This window comes from Aulonocara stuartgranti (assembly GCF_965226115.1).
Source record: "Aulonocara stuartgranti genome assembly, chromosome: 9".
NCBI lineage: Eukaryota > Metazoa > Chordata > Actinopteri > Cichliformes > Cichlidae > Aulonocara > Aulonocara stuartgranti.
Window position 1 is genome coordinate 10,357,847 of NC_138960.1, and position 22,365 is coordinate 10,380,211.

General features: G+C 42.4%; 4 protein-coding genes across 5 annotated transcripts in view; 3 read left to right on the forward strand and 1 right to left on the reverse strand.

The window, feature by feature from the left end:
• LOC309714660 (kinesin-like protein KIF1B) overlaps window positions 1–22,365 on the forward strand; it is a gene marked incomplete at its 3' end in the record, with an annotated part of 91,592 nt that overhangs the window by 47,248 nt on the left and 21,979 nt on the right. The window lies entirely within an intron of this gene.
• Window positions 1,552–10,389, forward strand: LOC309714648 (DIS3-like exonuclease 1). Its single transcript, XM_082547211.1, has 7 exons — window positions 1,552–1,806; window positions 4,484–4,719; window positions 5,902–6,056; window positions 6,232–6,410; window positions 6,501–6,646; window positions 7,310–7,481; window positions 9,052–10,389. Exons 2-7 carry the CDS (start codon window positions 4,571–4,573, stop codon window positions 9,367–9,369), a joined length of 1,119 nt encoding a protein of 372 aa, XP_082403337.1. The 5' UTR covers window positions 1,552–1,806; window positions 4,484–4,570; the 3' UTR covers window positions 9,370–10,389.
• LOC309714586 (TIMELESS-interacting protein-like) lies at window positions 10,506–19,471 on the reverse strand. Its single transcript, XM_082547137.1, has 6 exons — window positions 19,448–19,471; window positions 17,110–17,257; window positions 16,561–16,651; window positions 16,012–16,076; window positions 14,931–15,143; window positions 10,506–11,116 (listed from the first exon to the last, which is right to left on the reverse strand). Exons 1-6 carry the CDS (start codon window positions 19,448–19,450, stop codon window positions 10,872–10,874), a joined length of 765 nt encoding a protein of 254 aa, XP_082403263.1. The 5' UTR covers window positions 19,451–19,471; the 3' UTR covers window positions 10,506–10,871.
• Window positions 19,542–22,232, forward strand: LOC309714686 (uncharacterized protein). Of its 2 annotated transcripts, none has more exons than XM_082547314.1 (4): window positions 19,542–19,797; window positions 19,905–20,017; window positions 21,813–21,994; window positions 22,200–22,232. In XM_082547314.1, the coding sequence occupies exons 1-4, from the start codon at window positions 19,749–19,751 to the stop codon at window positions 22,213–22,215; spliced, it is 360 nt and encodes a 119-aa protein (XP_082403440.1). In that variant the 5' UTR covers window positions 19,542–19,748; the 3' UTR covers window positions 22,216–22,232. The 2 variants fall into 2 exon arrangements, with proteins under 2 accessions (XP_082403440.1, XP_082403441.1); XM_082547315.1 differs by having other exon boundaries at window positions 19,960–20,017.

Genomic DNA, 22,365 nt, shown 5'->3' on the forward strand with positions numbered 1-22,365 from the left:
CTGGGATTTCCTCGTAGCTCTTTGATGCAAAGAACATCCATCAAACGCTCCAGCTTGTGCTCAACATCATCGTGAACGGTGAAGGTACTCTGACGAGAAAATACTCAGTCGACCTTTTGGTTGATTTGTTAAAGAACCCCAAAATAGCTGATTACCTAACAAGGTATGCAGATAATTCACAGCTCTTTTCCTGAATAGCTGCTTTAAAACTCTGCTGAAAGCCTTTGTCCATTTCCAGGTATCCCCACTTCTCGGCATGTGTGTCTCAAGTGTTAGGACTGCTGCATTCGAAAGACCCAGACCCTGCAGCCAAGGTGAGAGACGACAAATATGATAACCCACACCAGCTGTGCTTAACTCTGTAAGTTCCCAGTATTCCCTGAAACCATCACGTGTGACACAGTTTACATCAGACGTGATGCAGCTGACGTCAACACTGACCTTCTTGTGGTAACAGAGACTTAAAAAAATAATAATAAAGCAACAAAGTGGGTCGCTCTTTGACAGTAAATTCCAGTGCGGTCTGCTCCAATCTCCTCAGGCTGACTCTCTTCTAGGCTCTCCTGACTGTTCCCTTTACATGCTGATGATGTGTCTTGTAAATCTGGATCCCTTTCCAGCAGGACGCTCCTCTTTTTCAGACAGTACCTGAGCTGCTCTCTCTCCTGACAGTCAGCTGTCCACCTCTGCATGGCCAGTCGAGCCAGCGCCGGCATTTGAGGCAGAGCTCGGAGCAGAGCGGGCAGCCAGGCTGAGCACGGAGCAGAGGTTGAAGGTCGCAAACTGACATCCACGTCTTCCAGAGAGCCCAGACCTCCTGCTGCAAACAGACTGCACCAACCGTTGTCTCCCACCAAGCTGTTGTAGGACAGATCCAGTGCACGGAGTGAGGAGAGACAGCCCCGTCTGCACACGGCAGCTGCACAGAGGAAGAGGACCCATTGATAACTGATCACTTTATGCCTGTTCACTTTACTGTTTTGTTCACAATGTTTCTGATGGAGACAAAAATAACACCGAATAGTTTCATTGTTTTGTTTTATACGACAGCTACAGATGCTGGCAGCATGAAATAAATGAAAGAAATATCAATTTCCTTCAGGCTTTACTTGTCTTAATATACATTTATGCAGCCTAATGATCCACTACAGACCAAAAAAGAAAAAGTATAATGTCATTGTGTGTTAGTTACCCAGATGTTGCATGTCATCAGTGGTGAGCTCGCAGCTGCAAAGACGGAGCTCGCTGACGACTGATGGCTGCAGAGCATCCAGCAGGAGCGCCAAGTGACCGCCAACCACTTTACACCAGGAAATATCCACCGTGCGCAGATAGGACACCGCCAGGGCTGATGCATAAACACAAAGTTTTCACCATTTCAGGCTAGAGGGTGGAAGAGGTATTCAGGGAGAATGACTTGAAGGAAAACTTCTATAAATAAACAAGTGTGTGTGTGTGTGTGTGTGTGTGTGTGTGTTACCCAGAGCAGTGAAGGACTCGTTGCTCATGTAGCAGCTGTTGAATGGCAGCCTCCTCATTTGTGTCGCAGGGAGGGCGGAGACCAGCAGGTGGACCACACCTCCCACTTCCTTATTGGATGACACATCAAGCTCGGTCAGTGCAGTGAGAGAGGGCAGCACCTGGACTGAAAAACAACGAGTCACATGACTGCTGCAGCGAGCATGCGATTAGTGTCCGGCGTGTGAGATTGGTAGCAACTGACTCAGAGCCTCTAGATCATCTCGCGTGAGGCAACACAGGTGGAGGTCGAGTCTCTCCAGGTGTGTGACGTGAGCCAGGTGAAAGGTGAGGCGGCTCAGTCCACCAGCTAGAAGCAGCTTTACAGTATATTAATCAGAACAATGCTGCTCTCTAATGTATCTTGGTAAAGCGCAGAAAAATCTAATGTTTTATATGATACAGTGTGATTTCAGTAACATATCATAATGGAGGCTTCAGCAAGTACTTACGAAGGAAATCTTTCCTCTGCTCTTCAGTTAGTTCATCAAATACCTCCCAAAACATCTGTATGGTGGGGTGGCGGTCATGATATCTCCAACCATAACTTGTGTTCTGAAAACAGTGAAAATGACTGTTATAATCATAGAGTTTGTAAGGTCAGGCATACACTATGTTGCCAAAAGTATTCCCTAACACATCCAAATCATTCAATTAATGTGTTCCAATCACTTCCATGGACACAGGTGTATTAAATCAAGCACCTAGGCATGCAGACTACTTCTACAAACATGTGTGAAAGGACGAGTCGCTCTCAGGAACTGAATGAATTCCAGCATGGTAATGTGATAGGATGCACCAGTGCAACAAGTCCAGTCATGAAATTTCCTCGCTATTAAATATTCCATAGTCAGCTGTTAGTGATATTATAACAAAGTGGAAGTAATTGGAAATGACAGCTAGTCAGCTGATGCTAAGGCTCATAGTGCACTTAAGTCACCAATATCTGCAGTCTGCTGTTGTTACAGATGTCCAAACTTCATTGGTTTCCATGGCTGAGCAGCTGCATCCCAGCCTTACACTGACAAACACAATGCAAAGCGTCAGATGGAGTGATTTAAGCATCTCAACACTGGACTCTAAAGCAGTGGAGATGTGTTTACTGGAGTGACGAATCACACTTCTCTGACTGGCAATCCGATGGATGTGTCAGGGTTTGGTGGTTGCCAGAAGTACTTGTCTGACTGCACTGTGCCAAGTGTAAAGTGTGGGCATGTGTGCACATGGCTGGGCACCAGTGCACAATACAAGGTCCATAAAGACATGGATGAGTGAGTTTGGTGTAGAAGAACTGGACTAGCCTGCACAGAGTCCTGACCTCAACCTGATAGAACATCTTTGGGATGAATTAGAGCAGCAACTGTGAGCCAGGCCTTCTCCTCCAACGTCAGTGTCTGACACCATAAATGCACCTCTGGAAGAATAGTCAAAAAATTCCCATAAACACACCTAAACCTTGTGGAAAGCTTTCCCAGAAGAGTGGAAGCAGTTATAGCTGCGAAGGGTGGGCTGACTATTATATTATACTATCATACAAAAGTCTGGATTAAGACTGAGATGTGACTCAAGGTCATATTTGTGTTAAAGCAGCCGACTGAATGCTTTTGACAGTATGCAGTACACAGTTATTGTGCTACAGGACAGCTGTGAAACTACAGCCTGTGTCTGTTTGGCTGACTGTACCTGTTTGAACTTTTCCCAGTCATGCACGTCCTGGCCGACCAGCACTCCCTGCAGCTCCTCTGGTCGAAACAGCCTCACCAAATCCTGCTCACACACCAGGAAGAAGCCTCGCTTGAACTCCTGGAACAGATTCTCCACTGATGTGTTGAAGATACCATATTTCTAACATGTTCAGGACTCAGTACAATAACTGAATGAATTTAGACGCAGGAGTCTTCCAGGTCTTTATGTTTAGTTTGGTTTTTTGCTGTGTTATTTACAGAATTACAGATGGATACCATATATTTCTTTTCATCGATAATAAATTATAGTACGGTCTAATAGAGACGTTATTTTTAAAATCAGGCGTCTAAGCAGAACACGTTCCTCAGCAGAAAACATTTTATCAGAAAGTCATTTCAGTGAGAATATTGGAATAAAGAAACCAAGCACTCCACTGTGAAACCACTGACAGTTTTCACATTAGATCACAGCCATTTATCTACAGCGGCTGGTCGGCCATCTGTTAAAACCTCATATGGACAATTCCTGTTGTTCTATAAGATGCTCTCTAATAGGATGTCTTGGATTTATTTATTATTCAGTTATTGCATTCCTGTTATGGCTGTACGCACACAGAATATTGATATGAAGTAAAAATGATTCTCTCGGGTTGCTTCTGGGATAGTGGAAAAACCAATATATTTCTAAAAGTGTGTTTAATGATTGAGCTGCCACCCAAAAATCAAGTTCTTATCTTGACAAAGCTGGATTATTGACCGCTGGTGAAACATCTGTTGTCCTGAAGGATAAGGACAACAGATGTTTCATCTTGATCTATTATATAAAACGGCCAAAACTGTGTTCAAATCCAAACTTTCTGGCTTCTTTTGGTTCCTGCTGAAGTGCTTTGGGTCCCCTCAGTTCATCCTTAGTCTGAGAAAAGTTTTGTTCTCTCTTTAAGGCACATTTCCTTTGAGCTAACTTAAACTCTGATTGGCTGTCCACTATAAACAAAAAGCATGAACAGCAGATCGGTGGAGTTTCTGTGCCCATGAGCAGAGCTGTGTGCCTGTTAGGGATATGTGTTCTTACTGGTATGATAGAGAGCTGAACGTAGGAAAGACAGTAGACTGTTTTCAGGTTGAGATTCATTCACATTTGGTTCTCCGTGCAGCATTTGTTCCGGTGGAATGGTGCATGTTCAACTGAGTTAAAGTAAACTGTAGTAAAATGTGGCCCACTGATGCATTTTCATATTCTTTTTCATTGAAGTCACGTTAGAAGCATTTTCCCTTTTCAGGTGGGTGCCCAGCTGGATGAGGAGAGGAACATTACGGCCCTGGTCCCTCGTCAGCCCCTGGAGGTCCATGAGACCGTGGCAGAGTGCATGATTTACGCCAACCACTGGGTGGCCCGCAAGATCCAGGAAGCTTTCCCCAACCAGGCCCTTCTAAGGTGTCACCCACCACCACAACAGGAGCTATTCAACCAGCTGGTGGACACTGCAAAGGCCAAAGGTTTCACCATTGACACCAGGTAATGTTTTTGACTGTTCAGTATAGAAACTGAGGAAATGCATATTGTAGTCCAACGCACATCATGTTCAGACACACAAGTGTGTGAACCTGAAATGTTTGATAACACGGGGACACACTCAGGTGTCACATGAGCAGTCAGACAAGAAGAAGACATGTTCCTTCAGCTCAGGTTGAGGTTGAAGCCAAATATGCTTCCAAACCAAAGACTAGAACATATGATGAAGCATATCTTGCCTTTGGCTTCAGCTTCACAACAGCTGTCGTGGCAAGGTCGGTCTCCCCGACAGAATTAGTTTCCCCTGCGTCGGGAGCACACGCTGGGCTGTCCAAATCACGGACAAACAGGATCCCACATTCTTGATTTTCAGTTCACAAACACTTCTTATAACGACTAACTACTCCTGAAACTTTGGAGGTTTTAGCTCTTTACACAGTAAAGTTACAGGATAAATATAATTATCAGGCAAAATGTCCTTCGTTTGTTAAAATAATCCCGTCTGATACCACGAGAGGACAATAAATATTTCATTTTCTGTTGTAACCCTTAAACTGAATGGTAATGTAACGACACTCAGGTTTCACTTTTTTACAAAACTAAAACATCACTACTTCCACGTCTGACTGTTTGTAATGGAGGCGGCGTAACCTGGATCCACACTCCGTGCCCAGCGAACGCTCGCCACGCAGGGGGAACACATGCTGTCGGCGATGCCGACCTCGGCACAACGCTGATCCTGCCGCAGTTTGTTCCCCGGTTCAAATCCCGGACAAACAGGATCCCACAGCTGTTTATGCTTTTAAACCCGTTTTGCACAGAGAGCAGTGTTGAATATTCTCACACGGGAACAAAACAAACAACTCAAATAATTAAAGATGGTTTGTTTTTCTGTTTTTTAAAAGAGGCAGTGATTTATTTAATTACAACCTGTAATCTATTACAGTTAACTTTTATTTGTTTAACTGTTTACAAAAGGTCTGAGGATCTGAGGCGTGGAATGAACTGCAATGGAGTTTGAAAACAAAATATGAATGTGCGGTTGGAGGATTGTGGGGGGGGGGGTTAAACCAACAGCAGAACCGGTCCCAGGACAAGAGACATGGTGATGCAAGTAGCTTTGTGTCACTGACTGCTGAGATGAGAGGCCTCACTCATCCCTGGTTTCTGGCTCTGTTCCTTCAGGTCCAACAAGGCTTTAGCTGCCTCACTGGACCGAGCTGTGGACCCACAGGACCCCTTGGTGAACAGGTTGTTCAGAATGATGGCCACCACTGCTATGTCACAGGCTCTGTACTTCTCCACTGGTGCTCATCCTCAAGACCAATACTACCATTATGGTACGATACCGCTGCACAGCTTTTATTGGCTGCACTAGAGTTTCAGTGTGACTGTGGGTCAGTCCATCCATCACACGTCTGCACACACTTGTCCAACGTCTGTTGTTTGTGAAGAATTATTCGACTGAGAACTAGAAAGAAGGCTAACGTGCTGATATTTGCTTCGTTGTCGTAGGTCTGGCTCTGGATCGCTACACACACTTTACCTCACCCATCCGTCGGTACGCAGACATTGTCGTGCACCGCCTTCTTACCGCAGCCCTGCACATGCAGAGGGGCGTTGTATCTGGTAAAGCACCAGCCAGTAACAAAGAAGTGGAGGAAATGGCTCACCATGTCAACAGCAAGAACAGGGTCAGGGGTGTTTTATTGTTTGTGTTTTTCAATGATTCACCTCTTACTCTATTAACAGAAGCTGTGCTGACGTCTGTGTTTCATTTGCAGGCAGCACAGGCAGCCCAAATGCGATCCACAGCACTGTTTCAGTGTCTGTTTTTCAGAGAACGAGACCCTCAGACAGACCCGTGCTGTGTGGCTGACGCTGTTGTCTACTCCATTCGAGACAACGGTGTCTTGGTGTTTATCCCAGAGTAAGAACCTTCAGTCCTGTGTTTTGTTCTGCAGTCTTCTTCTTTTCCTTTGTTTAATGGAGCTGTACAGGAGCTCACAGACGGCCAACCACTCGTGTATTTTTAATAGACGAATTCAAAGTTTATGACAATGAATGAATTTGTTGGAAGATGTAATTGCACGCTAATCAATGTATATTTAACAGTATACACGCTAGTTTTATTTTCTCTTAAAAAACCTCAAAATGAGTTTTAAATTGTATAAATTTACTAAACTAATTCCTTAAACATTTATTGTGAGCAGGGAAAATCGGCTAAAACCCCGAATCTTTTCTCTACCAGGCTTTAAATAAGTTAATTGCATTGCTGAAGTTGAGTCTGTGGGGAGGGACGGTGCTTTGGAGCCAGCCTTGTGTTTGTGGCACTTCTACGTTAGCTTAGCTAACCTCTGGAGGTTGCTGCTTGTTTATTGCAAGGAAAGTGTAATTTAATAACATCAGTGTTCTCCATGCTTGTGGTGTTACAGGGATATGCAATATTAACAGTTTATTAAAATGTAACCTGTGGTCATTTTGAGAAGGCTGTAGAATCCATGTAATGATTAAAATCACAGGGCGCAAAGCAGGTTGAGTAATATCACTGAGTAAGTAAGGCTGCCTCTGACCACAGCCATGTTGTTCACAGGTATGGTGTGAGGGGGCCTGTGTATCTGAAGAACAAAGAGGGCCTGGTGGTGGTAGCGGGACAGGACGGCAGCTGTGATTGGCAGGGTGGCACTGTGCGAAAATACCCGGACCGCATTACCACCACCTCCAGCTGTGGCACCTCCACCTTCAAACTGTTTGACCACATCACCGTAAGTCACAGAAAACGCTAATCAATCATTTTAGAAGGTTTCCAGCAATGCAGCGCCTAAAGGCGACGATTCCAAATATATATGCATGAGTGTATATGAATCACAGGTTCATACGACTACTGGATCTTTTGTGGTCCAACATTAAGAGACGTTTTATGATCTTGTTGTGATAAAGTGTTGTGTGGTTGCTGCTTTGTTAGCTAATCTCAAGGTAACAAAACGTCAGTAAGATGAATGAGACGAAAATGATTCCTGAAAATAAATCATTTAAAGTTATTCAGTTTATTGTTTTTAAATATTATATGAAAACAAAAACATAAGTGTGGGGGGGGGGGGAGGCTCTCCTCCAAGACAAGAAATGTAATGCTTCCAGTTTGTGGCGTTTCTACACAAACCTTTTTGTAAAGGGAGATAAAAAATGACAGTGGGCGGTAATTGTTTTCACATAAACGCCTTTAAACGCTGCACGGTCGCACTCTCTCTCTCGCACTCGATAAATGATCCATTGTTGCTCTGCACACGTTTGTTACCACAAACGTCGCATGCACTTATGTCATTGTCATGAGACACTCTTGCAAACAAACTCACGGTTTAGTAACACAGTAGAGCAGCGTGTTTACGGGACAGTAACAGTAATCTAATTACCTTTTTTGCAACAGTAATCCCTTACTTTACTCGTTACTTGAAAAAAGTAATCTAATTATGCGTTGCTGCCCATCACTGGCGTCAAGTTATATTAAGTTCAGGCATGTTACACACGATGATTGTGAGGAATAAGTGCATGTGATTTAAGCAAAAAGAGCAGGAAACATTACCCTAAGGTTAGCTAACAAAAAGAAACTGAAGTAACGGTGTGTTATTCTCACATCTTTGGCTTTAAGACATGAAAAAGTGACAGAGTACTGCTGCTTCCACTGTTATCAACATCTTTTCTTTCTTTCATGGACTTATCCTGGGGTCATAAATGTCAAAGGGCAAAGGCAATGCTAACAACATAGCTTACTGATGGATGATGATGGATGACACATGTGGCCAAAACAAGATAGAAAGAAACATTAGCCCAAACACAAGTTGTCCACCACAGCATTGACTGCTGTCAAGCTATGATCATATCAAACAAAGAGATGATGATGATATTCAACAAACAAATCAACAAAACAACAACCTCACTGTGACACTTGACCGAGGTCACAGTGTTAATGAATGTTTTTCTCCCCCTCTGCTCCAGTCTCCACGTCGTGTGAATGTTAGAAAGCACAGTAAAGAAAGTTCGTGTACGGATGGATGAACGTTTGTTACATTGGATACGTGTGTGTAACATACGTATCCAATTTATCCTATTTATGAACAAAATTGTGGCACAGTCGGAAACTTCTCCACTCTACACCACTGTCTACTTAGCTGTGACGCTGCGCACAGTGCTGAGAGGACTGCTGTTATATATTACGTCACAAACCTTAAGTGGGCCTGTCTTTGCATAGCATTCCATTAGACTATTTTCAGTAGGTGCCATTACTGTGTAGTGATCGAACTGAGGAATACTGTGACTTACGTTCTCTGCTCTCTTCAGGTTCGTATTTCTGTCCACTCTTCAACTTGCCACGCTGACCGTCTAAACCTCGAGGTCATCAGCAACAAGCCTCACCACAGTGCCAAGTCCCAGCAGCCCAGCCCTCAGGGCCGCAGTCAGCTGGTCAAAGAGGTGGTGCGTCAGAATGAAGAGGCGCTGGCTCAGGAGAAGACAGCCCGGCGCCCCAAACTCTCCAAAGAGGAAAGAGAGTTTCGTCAGAGCAAAACTCCCAGTCTGTACTCTATTCTGGAAGAAATCAGAGAGTTGGCTCTGATGGATCTGGAAAGGGCTTCACGCCTCCCGGCAACAACAGCATAGAAACGCTGTAGCCCAGCTTTACCTCCAAGCAGACACTTGTGAGAACTGCACGCTGTGCGCTAACAGAACGGTGATCATTGAAGATCACTCGTGCTGAGTCATCCAGGTCATTCTTGTAGCTCCAGATTGTGTGTGGACAAACCACACGAGTGTGTGAAGTCACAGGAAAGCAAACACAATATTAAGTAAAAACATGTCCCGCCATCTTTTTAGAAACCAGAGTCAAACCGAATCAGTGGATACGTTTTGTAAAAGTTAGTTTTTAAAATCACATCAAGTTAAACTTAGTTGTAAGGAGGATAGGGAACGTGTTAATGCCAGTGAAGTGTCAGCAGTTACTTTGACAAGACCTAGTACTCACTGCAAATGTGGTTCAATCCTGCAGGAAACTAGTCAACTGCAGCAGGTTAAAGAAGTCTGGTAACAAAAGGCTTTTCTCTCAGCACCAGTGATCTCAATATCTCACTGGTGGGATCAATGTCTTGTGTAAATTAAATGTCTTGTGTTATAGAACCATTTTTGGTGAGTTCACACATATTGTACTACCTGTGACCACTTCATACAAAACCCAGCACGAGTATTGTTCTGGAGATGATAAAACGTCCACTCGTCCATTTTCTTCTGCACGTCCTGGAATCTGTCCCAGCTGTCATAGGGTGAGAGGCAGGATACGCCCTGGACAGGTCACCGGACTGATAAAACTTCATGTCACTCATTAGCAGACTTTAAAATAAACCCGTAGAGTAATGAACACACCTGAGGTTGGTTGTGTTGGAAGTGATGTATAAAACTAGGATGTATTTATCTTATAGTTTGTATATCAAGAGCCTGTATAGAAGACACCAACACCAAGGACATTTTTATTGTTTGAACTGGTAAATAATCAGAAGCGTTTTTTGGTTTGTGGATTTTAAGATTGTTTTCTAGAACTACCAACAGAAATATGAACTGTACATAACTATTTCAATATGTGTGCAGTGGCCTGTAATTAAAAATGGTGTTTTCATTAGCGCAGATGGAGCCACTTCATCGTGTTGCGTTTCATGTCCCTGCAGTAGCTTAAGAAAGAACTGTTCATAATTGAACGAGCACTTAATGCTTGGAAGAGGGTGATGGTCAGTTGACAGCTCACATACTACACACACACAGAGGCCTTTTATAGAAACATGTTTGCAACCAAAATTCTGCCAATAGTGAAACTGGAGAAAGAAGATGCATCAGAGCAGGAACTGTGGATCAGTTCAAATATTTTTCTGTAACAGATACCAACACATGGTAAATACGTTTAGGATTTGGACTTTTAAAAATAAGAAAAACATTTATTTCCATTGATTATAAATGTCTTTGCTAACCCAAAGCTGACGTCACAGTAGGAACATGTGCTCAAGATATAAACCACCAGAAATGCACAACATTACTCGAATGAGCAGGCACGAACATTGGGAAACCTTTAAATCTGCTCACTGCCAAAGCTTTTCAGCAGAAACTGCTGCACGTGAACTTTAATCCCCCTCTACACAGTCGTTGCTGAGCTGTTGCTCAGGGCTGAGGCCGGTCTCAGCCTCAGCGGGCTCAGAGTCTTTGGGGGGAAGCGGGCTGGTTTGTTGCGTGGAGGTGTTGTTGGAAGGCTCGAGGTCAGGATCTTCTACAGTTTCATCTCCATCAGTAGAACCTTTGATGACATTTGGTGAGGATGCAGCTGGAGGTTTGTCTCCTAACATGTCAGCAGTCTGAGAGGCTGAAGGGCCTGAAAGGGTTGAGAATTAGAAACAGTGATGGTTTCAGTCAACACAGACACACTCAGTCTACTACGATTTATAAAAGACAGGCAAAGCTGAGATAATGAAAAATGAAACTGTAAACTGCAGGGTTCAAACTCATTGTTCAGGGTCAAATTTAAGCACTTTAAGCACTTTCAAGGTCCATTATCAAGCTTTTCCAGCACATTACCAAAAAAACAGTTTGCATGTTCCACTTTGCATCACCTCAGTAAGACCATGTAAAAATTAAAACAAATCGTCTTAGGTTGACTTAAATGTTCTTTGTTCCTCTTTTGTTAAAACAGAGAAAAATGCACCACACAAAAATACTGAAAAAGGAAATGGTTGTCTTATATGCATATAGTGCACAAACTCAAAAAACTCATTTCTCTCAAAAATGCAGATGTGCAAATGTGAACAAATCAACTTGTTAGAGATGCTCATCTCCACTTGGAAAAAACAACCACACAAAAGAAGAAATCTGCACAAATGAACAAGTCTGCTCATCAGATATTGATGCTTCTTTCCTACGTGACACAACAACAGGAGACAGATGTTTGGTACTTTAACTAGTTAAGCACCCACACCACCAAAAATGGGGGAAAAGAGAGGAGATCACATTTAATCGGTTATAACACGAGGTCAGAAATATAAGTGCAGACATGAGTCAGAAGCCTCTGAATCTCAGCTGTAAACCATTTCTACAAACACCAAACAGTTAAAAGAGCAGTTACATCACCATGAATCTGTGGACAGGTAACATCCATATTTTGATTTATGATTTTCTGGAGTTAAATGTGACCCAAAGTATATTTTATAGCATATAAGCTATAAAATACTTTTAAAAATTAGGTGAGGGAAATAATCATTTTTTTCTATGTTTGAGTCCCAGTAACTTTGACATAGTAACATCTGCAGTAATATTTACCCCTCTGATGACAGCTCACAAGCGTTAGCTTTATTTTGATACCAAGACTGTTTACACAGAGTTTGTAATTGCAGAGAAATACTCCATTTATTTTGGCCTCTTCATTTTCGAGCAGGAAGCTCAGAAAAGCCCTGGGGGCCTAACAGGTCAAAGTTCATTCCCAATAAAACTAACTGTGAGATGTTTGACTACATTGCTCTCTGGATTATTGTTACAGTCCTAAATGATCAGCTTTAAAGTGTTTGTGCTAATAACACCATGTACAGTAAGACAGGCATGGAGAACAGCACTGACGGGAGGCTTTGAACAGATGACACACTCAGTTCAATTCAACATATAAGACTTTAAAAACGCACAAACATCGACCTAAAATCTATTTATTCAGTCCATCACCTGTCATAGAATTATGTCAAATAATAATGTATTGTTCATCTCCCTTAAATAAACAGGCAGCCTTAAAGTATGAAACATTCATTCATTAAAACACTAAAATGTGTCTGTCGTCTCCGTGGCTGATAGAGCCCCACAGGCATCAATGTGAGCTTAAAGCCATTTATAATTTTTAAATGGTTTAATGTGTCGGTGCTCACGATAAACACATTTTGAATGAAAGCCAGGGAACTTCAGCAGCACAAGAAATGGCTTCTTTGTGCCCACATGCATCAGTCCCTCTTTTTACCAGTTTTTCTTTAAGGCTTAAGTTGGCTAGTTAAGTGTCGGACTAACGATTAAAGCTTTCACTTGAGTGAAGTCACTAATATTACTGCTACTGCTAAGTAATGTTAGCCAAGTTTAAAGCACACTGCATAAATCACCATGCCATAACTAACTGCTGTGCTAGCACTGCCGTACTCTATCACACTCAGTGCATTTCAATCATTTCTCCAGCAAGTTTGATAGCTAGCAAAATAATAATCATAGTTTTAAACATTAGCCTGTGTTATGTACACATACTCGAAATTATTTACTGTCATGTGACTCAAGAGTACAAATTCCTTCAGTGACGTTTTCCATCGAACACTCATTAAAACAGCACGAACCCTGAAACTGCTTATTAAAATAATATGTATGTAAATAATAGTATGTTGCATTATAAAAAATTAAGCTTTTGACTGCCCTCCAGAGTTCACGTTAACTTCAGATCTCTGGAAGCTACACTACCCGAACGATGTCAGCTGTTTAGTTTCTATACTGGACAGAAAAAAAAAAAGGGGGGGGGGGGGTGGATTGGCTCCTCTTAAGGAGGACTAATGACTAAAATGTGAAAGTTTAAAGTCGATGAGTAAATCATGCTCGGGTAATACAATGGAAACGGTCTCATATCACCATCTAGTGTTATAAACTGTAAACACATTTTTATGGGTGAAGGCTCATAATAGAGACCGATCAACAGGTCATTTTCTTTTCTATGGGTCTCATTTAAATCACATTACATCATTTCTGCGGTAAATGAGGACCCTGAAGAACGATTTAATGTCACTGTTAAAGATTTGTAGACAATAGATCGCAGACAGCTGGCTCCGCTTTAACTAAAGAGGAAGTAAAAACAGTTTGGATCACAAGTGTAAGGCAAAAACAAAAATACTACGCCTAATTGAAGCTGACATCAGACAGGCAGTAAAGAAATCAATGTTTTCTACATGCTTTGCCTCTTATTACCAAACTCCACACTAATGTGAGGAATCTCTGGTGGTTTGGACGAACTGTGCAATACGGGAACTCGTCACTCGACCTTCAGGGTTTCTGGTGGATATATACACTAGATCCACTTCACTATATTGTAAGGAGTATTCACTCACCACCCATCATCCAAATCATTGAATTCAGGTGATCCAGTAACTTCCACAGCTGTATAGAATCAAGCACCTAGGCATGCAGACTGCTGCTACTAAGTGGAAGTGTTTGGGAACGACAGCAACTCAGCCATCAAGTGGTGGATCACGTAAAATCCCAGAGTGGGGGTCAGTGGATACTGAGGCGCACAGAGGTTGCTAATTTTCTGTGGAGTCCATCGCTCCAAACTTCACGTGGTCTCCAGATTAGCTAAAGAACAGTGCACAGAGAGCTTCGTGGAATCCATTTCCATGGCCGAGCAGCTGTAGTCCAAGCCTTACATCACAGAGTGCAACGCAAAGCAATGGGACACAGCGGTGTAAAGCACGCCGCCACTGGACTCTAGAACAGGAGAGATGCAGTCTATGGAGCGACGGATCACAGTTCTCAATCTGGAAAGCCGATAGACAAGTCAACTTAGCAGTTGCCAGGACAACAGAGCTCCAGGTTTGGTGGCAGGGGGATTTCGGTGCGGGGTTGTTTTTCAGAAGTTGGGCTCAGTCTCTTCGTTCCAGTGAAAGGAACTCTTAATGCTTCAGCATGCAAAGACATTTTGGCTCCCGACTTTAAGGGAACAGTTTGGGGATGGCTTCTTCCTGTTCCAGCATGACTGGGCACCAGTGCACAAAGCAAGGTCCACAAAGACATGAACTCTGGCATGGGAGTCCTGACCAGAACACCACTGGGATGAATAAGAGCAGAGACTTGGAGCCAGGCCTTCAACATCAGTGTCTGACCTTACAAATGGTCATAAACTCCCATAAACACTCCCAGAAGAGTTGAAGCTGATATAGCTGCACAGGCGGACGTCGTGAATGGGATGTCACTCGAGTTCATATGAGTGTGGGGGCAGATGAGCAAACACTTTTGGCAATATACTGTACATTCAATGTTTTGCTTTTTGTATTTTCATATAAAGTTAATACACCAATGAAGCTAGATGATCCTTATGAACCTTCGCTGGATGTTTTGTAGCAGAATCATTAATTATTTCTGTTATATTGTGTCCCAGCTGTATGATACATTTTTGCCATTCTTACCAATTTGCTGCTGGCGTGCGCGCCTCTTTTCCAGGGCCCGCTGTCTGTTCAGCTCAATACGTTTCTGCTGCTCTTCGGTCAGAGAGGGAGTAGGTGGGGGAGCGAGGGCTTCGGCAATCTGCCCTTGGGGAGCATTAATAAAACTCTCTCTGCTGAACAGATCAGGATCCCCAAATGTTTCCAGTTCACGTTGTACCTCTTCGTCACCAGCACCTGAACACAATTTCAAGCAGTGCTGATAATTAAGTCCTGTGGAATATGGCAAGTATTTCCTATGTGCACCTGCAGGTGTGAATCCACCGTAGGGCTGTTCGATACAACGATATATACAAAAACGTCTATTTCATTTTACGCTATCGTTTGTTTCGTGGTGTCGCAAAATAAACTGTTTACGGCAATATTTCTTCATGGTTCTGATGTCACTGTAGTAAAGTTCTCTCTTTCTCTTATATATAACCACACTACGGACGGACAAGCGCCTGTTTTTATGCGTTGTCGTTAGCAACAACGACGGTAAAACCATCGCGTGTCCGCTTGTTTATGTTCCACTGAAGCCCATCCCAGCAGCCAGGTCGCCAGCCTGTCACAGGGCCAACACAGACAGACCCTCTGAATGGAAATGTCAGTGCCTTCAGATGTACCATGTTCAGAAGGCAGTAGCTTGTTGGGGGGGGGGGTGTTTGGTTTTCAGGGTGCCCACAACCTTTCTTTTCCTACCTGTTTGTACATAAGGCAGTATAATGAGAAATAGTCAAATTTCTCCATCTAAAAATAAAAAATAAAAAATTGCTATATATATATATATATTTATAGCAAAGTTGCAATTAATTTGAATATTTTATCAAATGAAAATCTATGTTTTTCTTTAATACAGCTTGCAAGTTTTATCCTAAGTATAATCGACGTTCTTACTTAAAAGCTTATTTAACATCCTTTGATTTAGTATAACTTAGTTCTGTCCAGGAACATTGTGAACAGAACAGTAACAGAGGAGTGCCACTGGGACACCCACTGGGAGACTACTGGGAACGAGCCTGACTTATGGTTGGCAATACTAACCAGGTTCACACTATAGGTGTACAGAGACTGGAAACATCTTTCTCACACACATCCAGGGATGTCTCCAACGCTCTGACAATTTTCAGTCTGGGAATTTTGCCCATCCAAATGATGAAAACAACAATGGTATTAGAGTCTTTCTTCTTTAAATGACTGGCAGAGTGAAGCTGCACCATCATCACACAGATGCAGTCATTTGTACCCGCCGCTAAAGCGTAAGAAGACGCTCCAGTACTCTGCGAAACGACAGGTGTCGCCACTCAGATAATATCACATCACTTTTTTTGTGCAAAGTTCTTTCCACAAACTTACGTTTTCAAACATTTGCAACAACTCTGTGTGTCAGTGTGTCTCTGAGCCTCTGTGCACGATTATTAGTGAAACGGTGATAAAAACCAGTGCAGTCACAGACTCGTGTTCAACCTGGCTGCAACACTGACAGTCTGCACACGTCAATCAATGATTTTGGCCTCCTTGTGTCCCAGCTCACACAAGATGACATCAAATTCCTATTTAAATGCGCATTTTAATGCATTTCAACCCTCTGTCGTGATATAAATGTCTTTGCTACCTGTGGGAGTCCAGCTTGGGTTGGGGTCTCTTCACGCCTCTCCTTTTAGCAGTAGGGACATCAGCCAGCTGTGATACCTCACCTTCATCTCCTGCATTGAAAACACATGACAACAGGATGTGTTTCTAACTCATTCTGTTGGCAGCGTGGCAAACTTCAAGCTTATCTTTAAATCCAGACAAATTATAGACTGGAGGTTACAGAAGAAATGTGCTGGTTTGAACAGTATCTGATAGGTTTCATTTGCTCACGCAAACAAAAACATGTGTGTTGTTATTGTTAGAAACATCCAGTCTCAGAGAGATGCTGAAAAACCAGTTCATGCATTTGTTAATTCTAGGCTGAACTAACAAATTCATTATTATCAAGCTGTTCCAAAAAGCTTTGTGGAAGGACTATGAGAGGTTGTATTTCTCCCACATTAGCCTTTTTTCCTGAATCTTATTTTTCTATGATTCTTCATTAAACCATGAATTTAAAATACAAAGTTCTGAATCATCACATCTTAAAGACCTCATAGTAATCCTGTAAGAGCACAGCAGCATCTACCATCTGCAAAAGGGTCTCCTTCCTCCTGGCCTCCCCGGCCTGGGGAGTGTGGTGGTGGGAGTGGGGGGAAAGCTTCATCCTCTATGCCGTCATAGTCAGGAATGTCCTGCGGGCTATTTTCCTGTGGGTCAACCATGGTGAGTCGGTCCTGGAGACAAAGTAAAAGACGTGTGAGCCCCAGTCGTCAACAGCATCAGCATTAAGTTACATGAATTTAACTGCAAGTTGAAAAAATGACATTTATTTCTGTAAGAGTAATTCTTTACTGTGTTACAACATCAACATGAAAACCTAAAAAAAACTGGCATTTACTTTTTTCTTTTTTTACATCAACAGGAGGAGCTGTACAGACACTCATCCCACCTGGAATTATACCCCAAATTCAGAAATGTACTATTATGATACATTAATGGTCCATTATGTTTGTTTCACAGTTATATACATAATACAATTTATAGATTTGTATATATTTACATTCTATCAGGGATGAACTGGTTGTGAACCTTTGGGCTGATAATGACATTTAAAAGTTACAATTTGGATGAATTATTACTGCGATACTTCTTTTGGACTCTGTAGTACCACAGAAATATCATTAAAGTAACAGGTTTGTTTTAAAGTCTTTCAGCTGTTCCGTAAGCATCATCGTCATCATCATTTATATAGCACTTTAAAAACACACCTGGCAGACCGAAGTGCTGCACAATACAAATGTAGTAATAAAATAGCAAAAAACAAACATAGCAATAAAGTAAACTCTTGAGCCAAAATGATGTGACACAACTAGGGCTGCCACAAACGATTATTTTGATAGTCGACTAGTCACCGATTATTTATGCGATTAGTCGACTAATCAGATCATCATCCACTGGACGTAAAACTACAGCTTATTGCACCATGCAGCATATGCTCTTATATAACTATCATTAGCTTATAGCTTTAAGCTTTTAAGGTGCTAACTAAAAATAAAGACAAGATGATAGTTTATTCAATTTTAATGAAATTTGCAGATTGTTTCGGTGAAGTTTAATAAACTCCTTGCTATCTAAAATATAACAGGACAACGGAGTATATTCTCCAGCATCTCACACTTCTGATAATCAGCTGTCTGCTTGACGTTTATTCAGCTGTGTAAAAACTATAACTTTAATCTCAGACAAACCGATTTACTCAGGAACAAATAAAATACTAAAAAAAAAAAAGCCAAACAACAACATTTTTAATTTATCTAAGTGACTCATATATATTTAACCTGAGTAGCGAAAGACGGCGGTGGGTTTGAAAACAATTTGCCTGGAGTCCGGTGTTCTCACCGTGCTAGTGACCTAGCCCCCGGCTAGCTATCGAGCTAGTGGGTAACAGACGACTCTGAAAACGTCGGAGCGCTTTTGAAAATATGTGGTGTCCTGATAAACTGAGCCGATATTTGAGGTTTACACAGCTACATTCTCGGCTGAAAATATGTTAAACGTTTATTTTGTGACCCAGAAAGAATAATAAGAGTAATATTAAAACTAACTAGCTGCCGCCATTGTTGGAAACTGAGCTGGGCCGCGCTATGAATTCTGGGACACAGCTGCTTCTTCTTCTTCTTCTTCTTCTTCTTCTTCGGGGTTTAACGGCAGCTGGCATCCTTGTACATGCAGTGCTGCCATCTTCTGTTTCAGTCCGTTATTACACTCTTAAATCCTGCTACTTATTCCTGCGTCTTTTGGGATCTTACAAAGCTTCAAACGACGCGTCGACTATTAAATCAGTCGTCGACGATTTTGATAGTCGACGTAATCGTGACTAGTCGACAAATCGTGGCAGCCCTAGACACAACACAGACACAAAAGGAAATCTTCTACATTGTTTTGCTGTTCACACAAGTTCTAATGCTACCCTTTGTTTCTGGAAGGAGACGATTTTCTGTCCAGTATTAAAGTTCAAAGAACAGGGTATCCGTCTCCAGTGGGCTGCTAAACAAGTTTACCAGAAAAATCAGACCCACGGTCATGTTGTGTCACTTTGAGTGATTAGTCAGCAGCAATAACAGGGAATGACAAACTGACAGACTTTGGATATAAAACAAACAATTTAAACATTTAGAAGTTAAACATCTTCTCGGATTCCTTTTGCTGCACATGTCTATGTATGTATTTGCTGTACAGTGTCATTTGTTTGGAACATTAATCTTGATGTATACATAAACATTTGATTTAAAAAACGTGTTTAAAAATGAACACTGACACAATTAAACACAACACTGGTGCACGGTGACTGCAAACAGAAGCAGCTGCTTGTATCCTCCTGTGGATACAAACCAGCAAGAACTCATCAGATCTCTGTCACTTACCATTAATGAAGTTTGGCTTTTATTAATAAACAGAGAGCACGGATATCTATGGAAGAAATATAGTATCATCAGAATTCAAGTATTTTTAGACATTGAATTTATGACACTGAATTTTTATCCTCCAAATTTCCCTGCAAAAATATTCACCTGCAAAAATTCACCTGCAAAAATTCACCTGAAAAAAATTCACCTGCAAAAATTCAACTGCAAAAGTGATGAACTTTAATGACCCAAGCCAGAGCAATCAGCACCAGATCGAGTCGAGTGGCTCTCAGCCAATTAAATTACGCTGTTTGATCACATGACACCGTTAGCCAGCAGTGTGTCTCCTAAAAGAGAGCTGTTTAAAGGTGAGTGATTAAGTTTTTCTCCTAAATAGAGATCATTACAGAACGCCTAGTCCTACTTAAAATCCCATTTATTATTATTATTTTTTTTATCATCTACTCGAACTAAGGAAAACGTTTGACTAACTCAAAGACAATTTCCACGCCTCCCCTGCCTGACTGCAGAGGCAGTTTTGAATTTAGGAGCGCCAAGATGGCAGCGGCAAACCCTGGCGGCTCTCCGGTGAGTATATATATATATATTTTTATCTTCAAGTTTGTCTTTTGAAACCTTAATTTTATTTAAATCCGTTGCTCACGTATAAAGTACACAGACGGGGTCTTTGCTCAACTCGTCTGAGGCGTGTCTCACTAAGCGCTACATGCTAGCATCCTGCTAACCGAGCTACCCTTTACATGCTGTGCTTTAGAAAATAGGATACTCGTTAAAAAAAAATACTCCGCAGATATCCGGTTGTTCAGTCTGACGTCACTAGCCGTGTCTGGGTCTAAACTCCGCTGCAGGTCCATATATCAAACGATCACTATGGCATTACTGAGAGTTGAAAAACTGTCTAAAGTCTTTCATCTTTAATAAAATGATCAGCGTTCTGCTCTACCAGGTGTAACAATTGAGTTTAACATCCAGGCATCCATGAAAACGGAATTTATGACATTTAATGGAGTTAGAAGTTAGCAGGGAGTTAGCTCGCTAGCTTCTATCTAAATACAATATAGCATGTCCTGACTGCGGGGTTTTGGAAACAAATTAAAACATACAGCTCTGTTATCACTTCCAGCATAAATGAAGACAGAAAACTAAACAGCAGTGACGTTTGTAGGGTTACTGAAGTTGGGCTAGCTGGTATATAATGATGTGCTACGTGACCGCTAGCGACATAGCTATGTTAGCATAATATAAACAAGCTAACTTTTTTTTCCACTCGATAAAAGTTAACGTGAGTGTTCTCGGTGGTCAGAAACAAATGTAATCGCATGGCAGGATGCTGTAAAAGGACCAAACTTCAGCCAGGAGAACAACTGAGATAATCCATCCACAATACGAGGTTAGTCATTCATATACTGCTGCATGGGCTGGGCTGTAGTTACATCGTAAGGTTTTAAAAACTGAGCTTAAATAAATGATTAGCGGTAATAAAAGCCGAGGGAGGTCAACAGGGATCACTGACTGTTTTAGGAGCTTTTTGAGATCAAATAGAAGAAAATACATAACATTAAACATGTTAACAACACAAAAGCCATATTAAACGCAGACTACTTTAGACCCGGAAGTAGGATTCGTCGCGTCATCACTGAACAACCGGATAGATAGATAGACGAACACTGCAAATATAATGTTGGAAACGAGAACGGCCTTTAGTGAAGGGGTAAAATACACCATGAATAAAGCCATAGAGTGAATGGCTGCCATGGTTGCAGAACAGCCTGATTTAATGACAAGAATGGGGAAGAGTGAGGTGAAGTGAACCACAGCCACAAAACACGGTCAGACAAGGCGGCAAAAGGGCAGTGATCTGTCCGTCAGTATGAAGTTGGTGTGTGCTTTGGTGAACAAAAACTCCAGACTGGTAGCAGGAAGATGGGAGACTCGTGTTTCACTGGAATAGTGGTGAATTAAAACATCCTTTGTTGGGGACATTTCGGTGTAAATGCATCCATACAGGCAAGACAGAGGCAGACCAGACAGTGAAGAAAACAAGGCAAACATTAGAAATATAAAAACGGAAATATAGGATGAGTCGGGGATGAGTTCCTGCCCCAAGTGGAGGAGTTCAAGTATCTCGGGGTCTTGTTCGCGAGTGATGGGAGAAGGGAGCCGGAGATCGACAGACGGATTGGGGCTGCAGCTGCAGTAATGCGGACGCTGCACCGGTCCGTCGTGGTGAAGAGGGAGCTGAGTGTAAAAGCGAAGCTCTCAATTTACCGGTCGATCTACGTCCCTACCCTCACCTATGGCCTTTACATGACTAACGTCCCCTCTTCTCCCTACCTCACATTAGCCCCCATCTTTCTTCCAGGTGGAAAAGACCCGTCACCTTCTGGGAGTGGCGGCTCCCGTGGGAACAGCTCCCACCACCAAGTCCCTGAGTGAGTCTCTGTCCCCCAGCGTGAGCTCCAGCACTCTGTCCACGTCCACCTCCGCCTCCTCGCAGATCTCCAGCACCACCTTTGAAAGCGTGAGAAGGAGCTGGCCACCAAGGTGAGAAAAACGTGGGCTTAGTGGGCGTTCTTGTTGCTGCCTTCTTCCTTCTCTGCTCGGTCTTGTTCCTGTTGTGTTGTAGTGCCTGCGCCTTCTGACACACACCTTCAATACTGAATACAACCAGCTGGTGAACAGCATCAGTGACTGCAAGGTGAGAAATAATACAAAGAAATAAAAAAATAGCCTTTCTGTGTCACATCAGGGAGTTCCTATATTGACGTCTACCTCATCCTGCTGTTGTTTCACTTCAGCTTTCTCTCATCTCACCGATCGGACGTGATCCATCCGTGACGAGCTTCAGCAGTGCCACCCTCACCCCTTCCTCTACCTGCCCCTCTCTCTCGGACTCGCGCTGTGGCTCCATGGGC